General features: G+C 39.8%; 1 protein-coding gene across 5 annotated transcripts in view; it reads right to left on the bottom strand.

The window, feature by feature from the left end:
• Positions 1-17,211, bottom strand: part of LOC132378588 (dnaJ homolog subfamily C member 13) — a 190,033-nt gene that overhangs the window by 95,311 nt on the left and 77,511 nt on the right. For all 5 annotated transcript variants that reach the window (XM_059945636.1, XM_059945635.1, XM_059945634.1 and 2 more), the window contains one exon: positions 1,022-1,117. In XM_059945636.1, the coding sequence (XP_059801619.1) occupies positions 1,022-1,117 (96 nt within the window). The remainder of the gene's footprint in view (positions 1-1,021; positions 1,118-17,211) is intronic.

The raw sequence follows: 17,211 nt of genomic DNA on the forward strand, positions 1-17,211 counted from the left end.
TAAAAAGTTAAGTTATTCAGAGGACAGTTAAGAACCTAGAAGTCTTGAACCAGACCAGAATGCCAGGTGAGAATGGAAGGACAATGTAACTAATGAGTTTTTAAAGAGTCCACAGCTTTGAATTCACAACTTTTAATAATATCAACATTTCTTTCCAAATTTCATAAAATTGGGTTCTATAGTGGGATTTGAACTTATTTCCATATTTATAGTTCACTCATTTAATGTTAGTACAAAATTATTAGTTTTCTCTTCCTCAATGTTCGAAGTAAATTTATTATTGAAGTACACATATCACCATATACAACCCTAAAGATACATTTTTTCGCAGGCAATCACAGTGAATACAACAATAGAATCAATGAAAGACTGCACTCAACAAGATGGACAACAACGTGTAAAAACAACAAACTGTAAATACAGAAAGACAACAGAAATAATAAATGAATAAGTAAGAAATAGAAAACATGGGATGAAGGCGAGCCCATAGGTTGTGGGAACAGTTCAGTGATGGGTTGAATTAAGTTATCTCCTTTGGTTCAAGAGCCTGATGGTTGCGGGGTAATAACTATTCCTGAACTTGGTGGTGTGAGTCCTAAGACTCCTGTAGCTTCTTTCTGATGGCAGCAGTAAGAAGAGCATGGCCTAGAAGGTGGGGGTCCTTGATGATGGGTGCTGCTTTCTTGTGACAGTGCTCCATACAGATGTGCTCAATGGGACTTTGAAAGCAGACCTGTGAACTAATTTTCAAACAACCTGAGCTTCATGATTCCTTCTATTGATCAAATTTTCCTAAATTCAAACTTCCAAATTAGTAGCATTTAATATTGTTTTCCTAAAGCAGTGTTCAATTACTCATGCAAGAACCATTACACTATTTTTTTTTTCCCTGGCAACCACCTCAGCTCTTTTGCTCCATTCTCGCATGGCTTTCTCTATTAGCTCAAGTTGGTATCACCACAAGCTGAGTATTTATTCATTGTGACATTTCATAAGTAAAAACCATATCTTCATAACTTACAGCTGCAATTTTTAAATTGTCCCTGATGTGCATCCTGTCGACCTCTTTCTCTGGTACTTGTTCTGTGCTATCAAGGTATGCCAATAAGCCTGTTGGCTAAAAAAAAAACAAGAATTACAAACAAGAGAAAATCTGCAGATGCTGGAAATCTAAGCAACACACAAAATGCTGGAGGATCTCAGCAGCAAGCCAGGCAGCATCTACGGAAAAAGTACAGTTGATGTTTCGAGCTAAAACAAGTATTACTTACTTTTGAATACAAAATTCCCCAATCAGAAATAAAACAAGGCGGGTTTCCGGTGACGTCATTATCGAGAATGGCAGCTTAAGTCACTAGCTCCTCCGGAAAAATGCTTATTAAGCCCTGTTAACCCATCAAATATAATATTTTTCAAAAAATACTTGAACTGAAAAGAGGGGCAAGAATGGGGAAAAGGAATGGAAATAAAAAAAGCGACATTGCGGAGCCTGCGGCCGAGAGGAGCGCAGCGAGCGGCTCGCCTACCCGACCGCGTGCTAGCGAGGCGGACGCTGGGCCTCGTCCAGGCGAAGCGGCGAATATGTTCGAAATCCTGAAAGAAATAATGGAGGTCCAGAAAGATAGAAAACAGCAGCTCCGTAATATTAAGTCAGTGCTCACCAGTGTCAATCAAAAAATAGCGGTGGCAAAGATTTGAATTGAGAAGGTGGAAGACCGCATTCAAAACCTGGAATGGATACTGAGTAAGACAATAAAATATTACATCACCAGGAAGGTAAACCGCTTGAACTGGAGGGAAAATCACGGCAGAAAAATATCAGAATCTACAACGTTCCCGAAGGAGCAGACGGCTCGTCTATGACGGAGTTTGTTGGAAAGTTACTGCGGGATGCGCTGGAGCTTCCCTCAGATATGGAGCTGGAAGTCGAAAGAGCCCACCGCGCACTCGTCCCGAAACATACACGGGATAGAAAGCCACATTTAATAATAATTAAATTCCTTCGGTACTGCACCAAGGCGGAGATTCTACGAAGGGCCTGGAGTAAGAAGAGAGTGTTTTTCGATGATAAGTTAATATATTTTGACCAAGATTACCACCCCCCCCCCCCCACCCCGTGGTCCTGCAGAAACACAAAGAATACTCTGAAGTAAAGCGAGTACTAAAGCAAAAAAAGATTAGATTTCAAACTCCGTACCAACGGGACGTGGCAGTACCAGACATTGGAAGAGGCGACTACAGACATGAAGGCTAGAGGGTTGCCTGTCAGCGTGACCAAAACGGGGGAAAGCCTGGATTGGGAAATAGTGTGAGAATCGAGAAGGCAGGAGACGGGAGGAGGCCAAGAGAAATATATCAGGAAGAGACGGGGAGTTTCTCAAAGACAGTCCTCACCCACTTCAGAAGAACCATAAGGTTTGGCTAACTTTAAAAATGTTGAGAAGCTAAAAGGAAGCAAAAATACATGGTGATATACCTATCTTGAGAAATACTTATTATAATGTGGATTTTATATTACTTAGTTGTTATTCTTTATTTGCTCACTTACTCCTTCCCCCCATCAAAATGAGAATATATATGTGTGCATGTATGTGTATGTATGTAAAATATATATTTTTGTGTATGTGTGTTTATATATATTTGTGTGTTTGCGCATATATGTATATATAGGGGGAGTACACAGGGAAATCTTTTCTGTGTAATGGATTTGTTCACTGACTTATGAATACTGCAATGGGGGCCCTCAACTCACAAGTAGGAGGGGTTATCCCCCACAGCTAGACATTTCTTCTAGCTCAACGCAGGGTCATCTACTAGAGACCTCAGCCTTGGAATCACGTTCGTTGCCATTTTTGTTAGTATTTGCGTTTCTTGGTTCTTATTTGTTCAGGGAGTAGATCGATTAAGTTTTATTCTAATTTCAATGATATATTGACAGATAAATACAGATGGCCAAGGACAAGGTAAAATTTATTTCTTTTAATGTCAATGGGCTAGTAAATCCAATCAAACGCAAGAGAACTTTATCCAAAATGAAAAAAAGAACAAGCCCATATAGTATATTTACAGGAAACTCATTTAAGTGATAATGAGCATAAAAAACTAAACAGAATAGGCTTCACTAATCTGTTTTTCTCCTCATATAAATCAGGACATAGGAGAGGAGTTACTATTCTTATCTCAAGTAAGCTAAGTTTTGAAAAAATATTCAAAATGTGAGATAAAGAAGGCAGATATATTCTGGTAAGGGGGAATATAGACGGAAACTCAGTTACTCTATTGAACATATACACACCCCGGGAAGTGATATTGGTTTCTTTTAGAAAATTACTGATATTATGGTAACGGAAACAGAAGGTCTCCTGATATGTGGGGGAGACTTAAATTTACAATTACAACCAAACTTAGACTCTTCCAATAGAAAAACCTATGAAACAAAATCTTTACAAAATTGTTAATACACTTTTTGAGGATGTTGGTTTAATTGATATATGGAGGGACCTTTTCCCTGACAGAAGGGATTACACTCATTATTCTGCTCCCCATTCTGTATATACAAGAATAGACTATTTCATAACATTTGGAAAAGACAAAGACAAAATAAACACCTGTGGAATTGGGACAAAAATGTAAGTGACCATGCATCTATATATTTATCTGTTGATTTTGACCTACAGCCAAAGAATACTATTTGCATACTAAATTCAAGTCTACTCAATGATCCGTACTTTAAGGATCAAATTAAAAAAGAAATTGGTCTCTACTTAGAACTTCCATCTCTCAATTTTTGGGATACTCTGAAGGCGGTCTTAAGAGGGAAAATTATAACAATATCTTCATATAAGAAAAAAATAAGGAATAAAACATTAGAGGAATTACAAAATAGGCTGAAGGAACTGGAGAAAAAACACAAATTGAATTTGGCACAGGATACATTAGGGGAAATTTAAAAGAATTAGGAATGAAATCAGGAAAAACTTAATGTTTCTGAAACAGAGACATTATGAAAGTGGATCTAAGTCTATGAAGATACTGGCATGGAAACTGAAAAAAGATAGCAGAAAATATAATTCATAGAATTAGGGACCCAAGAACGAAAACAATAAAAAATAAGCGCTTTTGAAGTGTTTTACAAAACTCTATATTCCAGAGTTCCAGGGGGAAGCATAACCCAAATTGGCACCTTCTTGAATTCTCTAGTTACTCACTTTAAGCGAAGAACGAAATAGAATGATGACTGCTGACATAACTGAAGTTAAACTAAAATTTGCAATTAGTAGGCTTAAATTAAGCAAGTCACCAGGATCAGATGGGTATATGGCAGAGTGGGACAAAGAATTTAAAAATGAGTTAATTCCTGTTTTACTCCCCACACTGAACTAGGCTCTAAAAATGGCACAAATGCCACCCAGTTGGAAGGAAGCGATAATCTCAGCTAAACCAAAAGAAGGCAAGGATAAAATGGAATGCAGGTCATTTACACCAATATCCGTTCTTAATGTAGATTATAGATTATTTACCTCCATCATGGCCAAATGATTAGAGGAGTTTCTCCATACTGATAAGTAACGATCAGACAGGTTTTACACAAAAACGCCAGACACAAGACAATATACAAAGGACACTTCACATTATGGATCATATACAAATAAATAAAATCAAAGCAATAGTGATAAGTGTGGATGCTGAAAAAGCATTTGATTCGGTTAATTGGAATTTTCTTTACAGAGTTTTACATAGATTTGGTTACCAAGACACAATTATTAAAACTATACAGACACAATATGACAATCCTACTGCTAGGATTAAAATCAATGGATATTTATCAAATAGTCTTACCCTAGAAAGGGGCACGAGACAGGGTTGTGCATGGTCACTGCTACTCTTCGCATTATATCTGGAACCATTAGCTCAATACATCAGACAAAATGAAGATATCAGGGGAATTACTATTAAATGGACAGAGCATAAATTGGCTTGCTAAGCAGATGACATTTTGATCTATCTAGGGCAATAAACATACTCTTTACCTAAATTGATGCAATCCTTTGAACAATATGGTCAATTATCAGGATACAAGATCAACATAGATAAAACCCAATTACTTTCAGATTACTATAGCCCACCAAGAGAAATTGAAAGTCAATACCCCTGGGCATGGCACACAGAGTCTTTCAAATATTTGGGCATTGTTATGCCAAATGATTTGGCAAAGTTATCAGGATGTAATTATCAGCCTTTATATAAAAAATTAAGGAAGATGTGGCAAGATGGAACCCGATTCCTTTTTTCAGTCTCAATTCAAGGATTGAGTCTATTAAAGTGAATATACTGCCCAGACTGTTATATCTCTTTCAGACCCTACCAATAGAGATTAATCAAAATCAAATCAATGAATGGAACAAGATGCTATCGTTGGGGTCTTCCTTCTCTTAGAGATTATTATTTTGCAGCACAGTTGAGAGCTGTGATATGTTGGTGCAACCCATCATATGACGCTCAATGGAAAAACATTGAGGAGCGGGTACTTCCCATCCCCATACAAGCAATTTTGGCTGATATCAACCTGCAAAGATACATAAATACTAGTGATAACCCAGGGGTGAAATTGACTCTTAAAATACGGAAAACTACTATAAAATATAATCTAGAGGGAGATATTGCAATTCTTAAATGGTGTGCATATGACTCCGATTTTACACCAAATAAATTGGATGCTAGATTTAAGGACTGGACAGCTAAAGGAATAACAGTTCTTTGCAACATAATGAAAGAAGGAACACTGCTCAGTTTTGAAATGCTTAAAGAGAAACACATTAGAAAAACAAGATTTTTAAATCGGTATTTACAGATGCGGCAATATGTTAATAAGACGCTTAAAAATGTAACCGAGGCAAGTACATGCTTGATAGAGCTCTTTAGAAAAGCATATAATTCAGATAATGGTAGTAGAATCATTTCAAGCATGTACAAGGGGTTGTCAAATCTTAAAAAACATTCGACTTCATACATTAAAACAAAATGGGAGAAGGAAGGAGGGATAATTATATCTGAGGAAGAATGGACAACAATATGGATGTATCAAGGAAGTGTACCAGGTCACAGAATTGGAGGGAGTTTGGATGGAAAAAACTTGATAAGATATTTTATTACACCCTCTCAGAAATCCCATTATGATAGTAACCTCCCTGTTTGCTGGAGAAATTGTGGAAATCAAAATGCAAATCATTATCATATTTTTTGGGATTGCCCTGTTATCAAAAACTATTGGAGGGGGATACACAATGCCCTACAAGACATCTTTAAATATGAAATACCCTTGGAGAGTAATACCATATATTTCGGGTATATACCTCAAGAATGATTGAAAAGAGATAAATATTTAATGAATATACTGTTGGTGACTGGTAAAAAGACTTACTAGGAAATGGTGATCACAAGAGAGCCCAACTTTAAATACATGGATGGAAATTACAATGGACATTTACAAAATGGAGAAGATAACAGCATCTGTTAATTATAAGCTGGAACAATTTGATTCATATTGGTGTTATGAATGTACCTCAGCTCTGAGGGGCCGAAAGGTGTGGGGTAGCCCCCACCTTTGTGAGAATCGCAAGATCACTATTGATTTGGGTCAGGACACCCAGGAAATGAGAGAGAGACGTGCAGAATGTCTTATTCCCCTGGCGATATAAAGCTACGGGAAACGGCCATTGTCTCTTGGAGAGGAACTTGTGTATTACAATACTGTGCCACATGGAAGCCCTCAGGCAAAGTGGGCTGGTTGAGGGAGGGATTGCATCACCCCCAACCTGATTGACATCTGAGACCCAGTGAGTCAGGATAAAAGAGAGTCTGTGGGAACAGCCCCTCAAACACACCAGAAGAAACGCTAGCGATCCCGTAATAGCGGAAGCCGGTGGGGAGGCCACGTGCGTTCGGTTCCATTTGCCCGGAATCGGTGCCCTTTACCACGGAAAAACGGCTTTTAGCTAACAACGGGGAAACTAACTCCCAACGACCCGAAGGATTGATATCATAAAAGGACTGGGGCAAGTTTTAAACCCGTCTTTCTCTCAAACCAAAACACTGCAGCTTGAATGAACTAACAGTGACTTTTATATTTCTATCGGACAATACATTATCCCCTAGACAACGATAGAGCTATTTCTTATTGATTATTATTATACCCGCGCGTTTAGATTTAGTATTGACGACGTATATTATCTGTATGTTTGCATTGATCTTATTTTTGTGTATCTTTATCAATAAATACTGTTAAAAATAGTACCATCAACTTCCGGTAAGATGGCGATTGCTTAGCTACTCCGAACTTTTGTTCCATTATTTTCGCTATCTTTGCACTAAATGTCTCCATTTTTTTTAAACCTTAATTAGGAACTTTATTTGGTTTCTTTTACTTGCCTATGAACACATCTACCTTACAATGTCCAGCAAGAGTTCTAAATCCGGGAGAAAGGAAGTTCCAGCTCTGCCTTCTGAGACCCTCGCTGCACTGGAACAGCATCGACACGATATTTTAAAGGAATTTAGAACCACTTTCAAACAGCTGGAAGCCAAACTGGATCGGATCAACAATAGAGTGGACGAACATGCTGAACACTTATCTCGCATCGATTCGACTTCTGAAGATTTAGAAAGTCGTGTTCAATACTTGGAGACTCCCTGTTCCAGCCTAGAGGGGAAATGTAGCAAACTCCTTTCCAAAACGGTCGATCTCGAAAATCGCAGCAGACATTGTAACCTTCGAATTCTTGGGTTGCCAGAGGCCACCAAACAGGGATCAACCGTGAAGTTTTTCACCGAGTTTCTCTGTGAGATATTCGGGAAAGATTTGCTTCCAAACATGCCTGAGCTTGAAAGGGCACACAGGGTCTACGTTCCCCCTGGAATTCTGGGCTCCCACCCACCACCGGTAATTTTGTGCTTTCATCAATACCAGGTAAAACACCGTCTGATTATGGAGGCACGTCGCAGAGGTACCTTTACTTTCCAAAATACAATCATTCGCTTTGTGGAAGATTTTGCACCCCAGATCTTAAAGATGCACGCTGAGTTTAAAGGCGTAATGGAAGAGCTTTTTGATCGTGGTTTTAAACCCTCTCTTCGCACTCCTGCCGATTTACGAATCACGCTTAATACTGGAAAATATAAGTGGTTTAAATCAGTGAAGGAGGCTGAGGCATTTGTTGCAAGTCTTCCAGCTAACCAGCCATCTTCGGAACCCGATCGGACCTCCTAAAATGGTGGATAAGTACTTCTCGTAGTAAAATTACTTTTTTCTGGACTCAGACTTTACTTGAATCACTCAGACATTATTTATTGAAGCTCTAAGGGCTGTTGACAATCTCTCCCTGGATTTGGTGTGTCTTTTTTAAATAGACATTCTGTGCTTAATGTTTCCCTATGGACGTTTAAATAGTACTTGTGTAATCTATTTTATTCTTGTATAACTTTATCTTTAGAGTTCTACAATTAACTCTAACTTGTTTTGGAGGTTTGAAGTCTTTACTGAAGGCCTCCCTGTTTGTTGGTTCACAGTTTAACAGCTGATTATTTTATATATTTATTTATCTATTTATTTATTTATTTATTTTCACCTTTTTTTTAATCTTTGATTTTTTTTCCCCTCTCTGTAAACGGTTGATAAGTACTCTTCTTGAATCTATAATTTTCCCCTTCCTTTTTTTTCCCCTTTCTCTTACTTTATTCTTCCATAATTTTTCGCGGGTAGGTTTTGGTTTTCTTCTGATTTTCTCTGTATTAAGTTTTATATTTCTGCAGAAGATGTTCCAATTTGTAGTTATGTTTTCTAGTGCATAAACTAGTTACTATTTGTTATAGTATTTATATGGAACTGCTGTTAATGACACAGATCTGGAAGTTATATTTGGGTTAATTTTTTTGGTAGAGCTAGCTGCTTTTTTTTGGTGGCCGTTTAGTTTTGGGTTGTGTGGGTGGGGTGGATTTTCCAGTTCCAACATCACTCACTGTATTTATTGCTTGTCTTTATTGCTCAGGACTTGTTTATGTTTTGATTTTACGAATCTATGTTTACATTTCTGCTCCCAGACTGCTATTGTATTGCTTGACTTTTTATATGCCTGCTGCCTTTTATGCATTAGTAATTGATAATGGCTAGTGCACTTAAATTCGTGAGCTGGAGTGCAAAGGGATTGAATCACCCTGTTAAAAGGAGGAAGGTATTCTCACATATCAAACAACTCAAAGCTGACATTGCTTTCCTTCAAGAAACTCATATTCGTTGTTTTGATAACTCCCGGCTTCTGTCAAAGTGGGCGGGTCAGCATTTTCATTCATCCTTTGCCGCTAAAGCTAGGGAAGTCTCCATTCTTATTAACTCAAATATTCCTTTTGAACTCCATAATAAAATATCTGATACAAATGGCCGTTTTATTGTTGTTTCTGGTAAACTATATAACACTAAAGTTGTACTAGCAAACCTGTATGCCCCCAACTTTGATGATGTTAACTTTTTTAAGCATTTTTTTTCCTCACTACCAGACTTAAAACTCATAGTCTCTTATACTGGGTGGTGACTTCAACTGTTGGTTAGATCCTAATCTGGATCGATCGTCCTCTGTTACCAGATCACCTACTAAATCTGCCTTAGCTATCCAATCGTTTCTCTCTAATTTTGGTATCTCTGATATATGGCGTTTCCTTCATCTTACTGAGAGAGATTATTCTTTTTTTTCACATGTTCACCATACCTTCACTAGAATTGACTATTTCTTACTCGATAACCAACTTATCCCATTGGCCTACTCTTGTGACTATCAGAGTATACTGATTTCTGACCATGCCCCAATTACTCTCTCGCTGAACTTTCCTGGTCTCCCTCAGAGGAATAAACACTGGCGGTTTGATTCAACTTTATTATCGGATGATTATTTTTAAAAATTTATTAAGGATCAGATGACCTTTTGTTTTAACACTAATACATCACCTGAAATGTCATCCCAGATTGTCTGGGATGCCATGAAAGCATATCTGAGGGGTCAAATAATCTCTTACTCAGTAAATCGCAACAGAACATCCTGTGCAGATTGATTAGACCTCATTAACAAGATTAAAAAATTGGATCAACTATATGCTCAAACTAAGAACCCTGAACTTTACAAGAAGCGTGTAGAACTTCAAACTAAATTTAATCTTCTGTCTACTCAACCTGTCGAACGCCAACTTCTCGAAAGCAAGAGTTGCTTTTACATTCATGGGGATAAGTCTGGTAAATTTTTAGCCAATCAGCTGAGGCGTTCCAAAGCCAAACAACATATTACAAAGATCCGGGAGGAGAACGGAGATTTTACATTGGATCATTCAGAAATTAATGACGCATTAAAAAATTTTTATTCTCGGCTTTATTCCTCTGAATCTTTGAATGACAATATCTCTGCTGATCAATTTTTAAAGAATCTGAATATTCCTTCACTTTCATCTGATTCTAAAGCCAAACTTAATGCGCCTATATCATCAGAAGAAATATCTTTTGCAATTTCTGCACTGTCCTCAGGGAAATCTCCTGGACCTGATGGGTTCCCTGTAGAATTTTATAAACCATTCTCTTCACTTCTTTCTCCTCAGTTACTTTCAGTATTATCTGATTCGTTTAATTACGGCAAACTGCCACCCTCTTTCAATGAGGCATCTATTATTCTTCTATTAAAAAAGGGCAACGACCCAACAGAGTGTTCCTCGTATAGGCCGATTTCTTTGCTCAATGTTTATGTAAAGATCTTAGCTAAAGTTTTGGCTCGTAGATTAGAAACCGTTATTCCCTCCATTATCTCTGATGACCAATCAGGTTTTATTAAAAACCGTCTCCCTTTTTTTAACATTCAGCGTTTATTTAATATCTTATACTCACCTGCAACTGGGATTCCTGAATGTGTTATTTCCCTCGATGCGGAGAAAGCATTTGATCGTATCGAGTGGAACTACCTTTTTGCAGTCTTAGAAAAATTTGACGTCGGTCAAAGTTTCATCTCTTGGATCAAATTGCTGTACCTGTGTCCTACTGCTTCGGTTTTAACTAATTTTCAGAAATCCCAGGTATTTAATCTCAAACGTGGCACCCGTCAGGGATGCCCCTTAAGTCCCTTTCTCTTTGATTTGGCTATAGAACCTTTGGCGATAGCATTTCGAAATTGTCCTGAATTGACCGGGATTTGGAGAGGGGGTGTTGAGCATAAAGTTTCTCTTTATGCTGATGACTTATTACTCTTTCTCTCAAATCCATCTACATCCTTACCTCCAATGTTTTCACTTCTTGACCAGTTTAGCCAGATCTCTGGCTATAAACTTAATTTACATAAGAGTGAACTTTTCCCAATTAATAAAGAAGCACAAGAATTAACATTTCGTGATCTCCCTTTTAAAGTAGTCCACAATCAATTTACTTATCTTGGAATTACCGTCACAAGGTAGTTTAAAGATTTCTTTCGTGAAAACTTTGCCAATCTTTCATATACTATAAAACAGTCTGGTACAATGGTCACCTCTATCTATGTCTTTGGCAGGTCGTATTAATGTTGTTAAAATGTATGTTCTCCCCAAATTTTTATACTTATTTCAATCTTTCCCAATTTTTATTCCTAAATCTTTTTTTGATTCCTTAGACTCTATTATTTTGTCATATCTGTGGAAGAATAAGCGCTCTATAACCATATAACAATCTCAGCACGGAAACAGGCCATCTCGGCCCTCCTAGTCCGTGCCGAACTCTTAATCTCACCTAGTCCCACCTACCCGCACTCAGCCCATAACCCTCCACTCCTTTCCTGTCCATATACCTATCCAATTTTATCTTAAATGACACAACTGAACTGGCCTCTACTACTTCTACAGGAAGCTCATTCCACACAGCTATCACACTCTGAGTAAAGAAATACCCCCTCGTGTTTCCCTTAAACTTCTGCCCCCTAACTCTCAAATCATGTCCTCTCGTTTGAATCTCCCCTACTCTCAATGGAAACGACCTGTTCACGCAACTCTATCTAACCCTCTCAAAATTTTAAATACCTCGATCAAATCCTCCTTCAACCTTCTGCGCTCCAATGAATAGAGACCTAACTTGTTCAACCTTTCTCTGTAACTTAAGTGCTGAAACCCAGGTAACATCCTAGTAAATCGTCTCTGCACTCTCTCTAATTTATTGATATCTTTCCTATAATTCGGTGACCAGAACTGCACACAATATTTCAAATTTGGCCTTACCAATGCCTTGTACAATTTTAACATTACATCCCAACTTCTGTACTCAATGCTTTGATTTATAAAGGCCAGCGTTCCAAAAGCCTTCTTCACCACCCTATCTACATGAGACTCCACCTTCAGGGAACTATGCACTGTTATTCCTAGATCTCTCGGTTCCACTGCATTCCTCAATGCCCTACCATTTACCCTGTATGTTCTATTTGATTTATTCCTGCCAAAATGTAGAACCTCACACTTCTCAGCATTAAACTCCATCTGCCAATTCTTCTAACTGGCATAAATCTCCCTGCAAGCTTTGAAAACCCACCTCATTATCCACAACACCTCCTACCTTAGTATCATCGGCATACTTACTAATCCAATTTACCACCCCATCATCCAGATCATTTATGTATATTACGAACAACATTGGGCCCAGAACAAAATCCCGGAGGCACCCCGCTAGTCACCGGCCTCCATCCCGATAAACAATTATCCACCACTACTCTCTGGCATCTCCCATCTAGCCACTGTTGAATCCATTTTATTACTCCAGCATTAATACCTAACGACTGAACCTTCTTAACTAACCTTCCATGTGGAACTTTGGCAAAGGCTTTGCTGAAGTCCATATAGACTACATCCACTGCCTTACCCTCATCAACATTCCTCGTAACTTCTTCAAAAAATTCAATAAGGTTTGTCAAACATGACCTTCCACGCACAAATCCATGCTGGCTGCTCCTAATCAGATCCTGTCTATCCAGATAATTATTAATACTATCTCTAAGAATACTTTCTATTAATTTACCCACCACTGATGTCAAACTGACAGGTCTATAATTGCTAGGCTTACTTCTAGAACCCTTTTTAAACAATGGAACCACATGAGCAATACGCCAATCCTCCGGCACAATCCCCGTTTCTAATGACATCTTAAAGATCTCCGTCAGAGCTCCTGCTATTTCTACACAAACTTCCCTCAAGGTCCTGGGGAATATCCTGTTAGGACCCGGAGATTTATCCACTTTTAAATTTCTTAAAATCGCCAGTACTTCCACCTCTTTAATTGTCATAGGTTCCATAACTTCCTTACTTGTTTCCCACACCTGACACAATTCAATATCCTTCTCCTTAGTGAATACCGAAGAGAAGTAATCGTTCAAAATCTCTCCCATCTCCCTCGGCTCCACACATAGCTGACCACTCTCTAAGGGGCCAATTTTATCCCTCACTATCCTCTTGCTTTTAATATAACTGTAGAAACCTTTCAGATTTACTTTCACCTTATTTGCCAAACCAACCTCGTATCTTCTTTTAGCTTTTCTAATCTATTTCTTAAGATTCCTTTTACATTCTTTATATTCCTCAAGCAATTCCTTTACTCCATGCTGCCTATATCTATTGTAGACATCCCTCTTTTTCCGAACCAAATTTCTAATATCCCTTGAAAGCCATGGTGCTTTCAAACCTTTAACCTTTCCTTTCAACCTAACAGGAACATAAAGATTCTGTACCCTCGTAATTTCACCCTTAAATTACCTCCATTTCTCTATTACATCCTTCCCATAAAACAACTTGACCCAATCCACTCTCTCTAAATCCCTTCGCATCTCCTCAAAGTTAGCCTTTCTCCAATCAAAAATCTCAACTCTAGGTCCTGTCCTGTCCTTCTCCATAATTACATTGAAGCTAATGCTATTGTGATCACTGGACCCAAAGTGCTCCCCAACACATACATCTGTCAGCTGACCTATCGCATTCCTTAACAGGAGATCCAACACTGCCCCATCTCTAGTCGGTACTTCTATGTATTGTTGCAAAAAACTATCCTGCACACATTTCACAAACTCTAAACCATCCAGCCCTTTTACAGAATGAGCTTCCCAGTCTACATGTGGAAAATTAAAATCTCCCACAATCACCACCTTGTGTTTACTACAAATATCTGCTATCTCCTTACACATTTGCTCTTCCAACTCACGCTCCCCATTAGGTGGCCTATAATACACTCCTATCAGTGTTACTACACCTTTCCCATTCCTCAATTCCACCCAAATAGCCTCCCTAGAGGAGCTCTCTAATCTATCCTTCCAAAGCACCGCCATAAGATTTTCTCGGACAAGCAATGCAACACCTCCTCCTCTGGCCCCTCCTACTCCATCACACCTGAAGCAACTAAATCCAGGAATATTTAGTTGCCAATCACACCCTTCCTGCAACCATGTTTCACTAATAGCTACAACATCATAATTCCAGGTATCAATCCACGCTTTAAGCTCATCCACCTTTCTTACAAAGCTCCTAGCATTAAAATAGATACATTTAAGATACTCTCCACCTCCTCCTCTCTTTTCATCCCTAACAATGCATTCAAATTTATTATCCTTTTCTTTCTTCTCCCCTACAGCTTCGGGCTGAGCGCATCCCTTCTCCATCACCTGCCTTTCCTCCCTCACACACTGTCTATTTACTTGCTCTACTGGTGAACTAACCTCCTCTCCCATAGTTTCCTCAAAATGATTCCTGCCCCCCCCCCATCTTACTAGTTTAAAGTCTGCCCTGTAGCCCTAGCAAACCTCCCCGCTAGGATATTGGTCCCCCCAGGATTCAAGTGTAACCCATCCTTCTTGAACAGGTCACGCCTGCCCCAGAAGAGGTCCCAATGATCCAGAAACTTGAATCCCTGCCCCCTGCTCCAAAACCACAGCCATGCATTCATCCTCCACCTAACTCCATTCCTACTCTCACTGTCGCATGGCACAGGCAGTAATCCCGAGATTACTACCTTTGCAGTCCTTCTTCTTAACTGCCTTCCTAACTCCCTATAATCTCGTTTCAGCACCTCTTCCCCTTTCCTAACTATGCCATTGGTACCTATATGTACCACGACCTCTGGCTCCTCACCCTCCCACTTCAGGATATCAGCAATGTCCCGAACCCTGGCACCAGGGAGGCAAATTACCATCCAGGACTCCTGATCACCTCCACAGAACCGCCTGTCTGAACCCCTGACTATCGAGTCCCCTATTAGTATGGTCCTCCTTCTTCTATCCCTACCCTTCTGAGCTCCAGGGCCGTCCTCTGTGCCGGAGGCCCGGCCACTGTCACTTCCACCAGGAAGGCTGTCCCCCCCCAACAGTACTCAAACATGAGTACTTATTGTCAAGGGGTACAGCCACTGGGGTACTCTCTAGAACCTGCCTCTTCCCCTTCCTGACCGTGACCCACCTATCTGCCTCCCGTGGCCCCAGAGTGACCACCTGCCTGTAACTCCTCTCTATCACTGACTCACTCTCCCTGACCAGCGAAGGTCATCCAGCTGCAGCTCCAGTTCCCTAACTCGGTCCCTCAGGAGCTGCAGTTCGGTGCACCTGGCGCAGATGTGGACGTCCAGGAGGCTCGGAGACTCCAGGACCTCCCACATCCGACACCGAGAACAACAAGCTGCCCTCACACTCATACTTCCTGAATAACTGAAAATAACAAGAACTAAAAGATAAGCCTACTGTGCCCTCTTCCGCCTAAGCCCCCTGAGCCCAAGCCCTACACTCTGCTCCCGGCACACTCCATTGCCCGCAAACGAAGCCGCCCGCTTCTTAAGGCTGCGTTCTTTTTATATCTTCCCTCCTTCCCAGGCCTCCTGATGCGCCTGCGCAGTCCCGCCTCTCAGAACTCCGATCTGAGACGCAATTGGACAACTTGAAAATGGCTGCCGCCGCACTTCCTCTCAAAGCCTCACTGTCCTCTTCCAAAAGAGAACTACCTCACTCAGTCTCTCCTTTTTACATCTTCCCTCCTTCCCAGGCCTCCTTCACGCGCCTGCACAGTCCCGCCTCTCAGAACTCTGATCTGAGACGCAATTGGACAATTTGAAAATGGTCGCCGCCGCACTTCCTCTCAAAGCCTCGCTGTCCCCTTCCAAAAGACAAAAGACAGCCTCGCTGTCCTCTAGAATTAATAAAATCCATCTCCAAAAATCTAAAAAAGAGGGTGGCATGGCTTTACCTAACTTTCGTTTATATTATTGGGCAGCTAATATACGCTGTGCTACCTTTTGGTCTTTCTTCCATGGCCAACCCGAGTGCCCTAATTGGGTGGCAATGGAGTTGAGCTCCACTAAAGAATTATCTATCTCTGCACTTCTTGGCTCTGCACTCCCTAGTAGTCTGTCTAGATTAATAGCTAATCCTCTTGTTAGACACACTTTGCATATATGGGCTCAGTTTAGGAAATGCTATGGTTTCCATGGTTTTTCCGTTTCCAGCCCTGTCGTACATAATCACCTTTTTTTACCTACTACATACGATTCAGCATTCCAGGTTTGGTATAGGAAGGGCATTAGACATTTTGAAGATCTTTTCATTGATAATCGCTTCGCTTCTTTTCAGCAGCTCTCTGTTAAATTCAATCTGCCCAATGCTCATTTTTTTAGATATCTCCAAATTAGACACTTTATTGCTCCTTTAATTCCTAACTTTCCTGAAATGCCTGCGAAAAATGCTATGGACTTATTTCTTTCCATTAATCCACTAGGTAAAGGCTTAATATCAATTATTCAAGATAAATTAGCAGCCTTACAACGGGCCTCTGTGGATAAAATTAAAAAGGCATGGGAGGAGGATTTAAATACCTCCTTATCTGATGAGAGCTGGGACTCGATTCTCAAATTGGTTAACTCAACCTCTCTTTGTGCTCGCCATTGCCTTTTACAGTTTAAGATTGTTCATAGAGCCCATATGTCTAAATCTAAACTATCTCGATTCTACCCTGACATTAGTCCGCTCTGTGGTAAATGCAAGAGAGGCGAGGCCTCTCTCATTCATGTGAACTGGTTCTGTCCTAGCTTGGAGAAACTTTGGAAAGATGTCTTCACTACATTATCATATATTCTGAATCAGCACCTAGAACCAAACCCCTTAATTGCTTTGTTCAGTTTCTGGGGCGAGACAGATTTACGTCTGAGTC

The sequence above is a fragment of the Hypanus sabinus genome, chromosome 20, assembly GCF_030144855.1.
Source record: "Hypanus sabinus isolate sHypSab1 chromosome 20, sHypSab1.hap1, whole genome shotgun sequence".
NCBI lineage: Eukaryota > Metazoa > Chordata > Chondrichthyes > Myliobatiformes > Dasyatidae > Hypanus > Hypanus sabinus.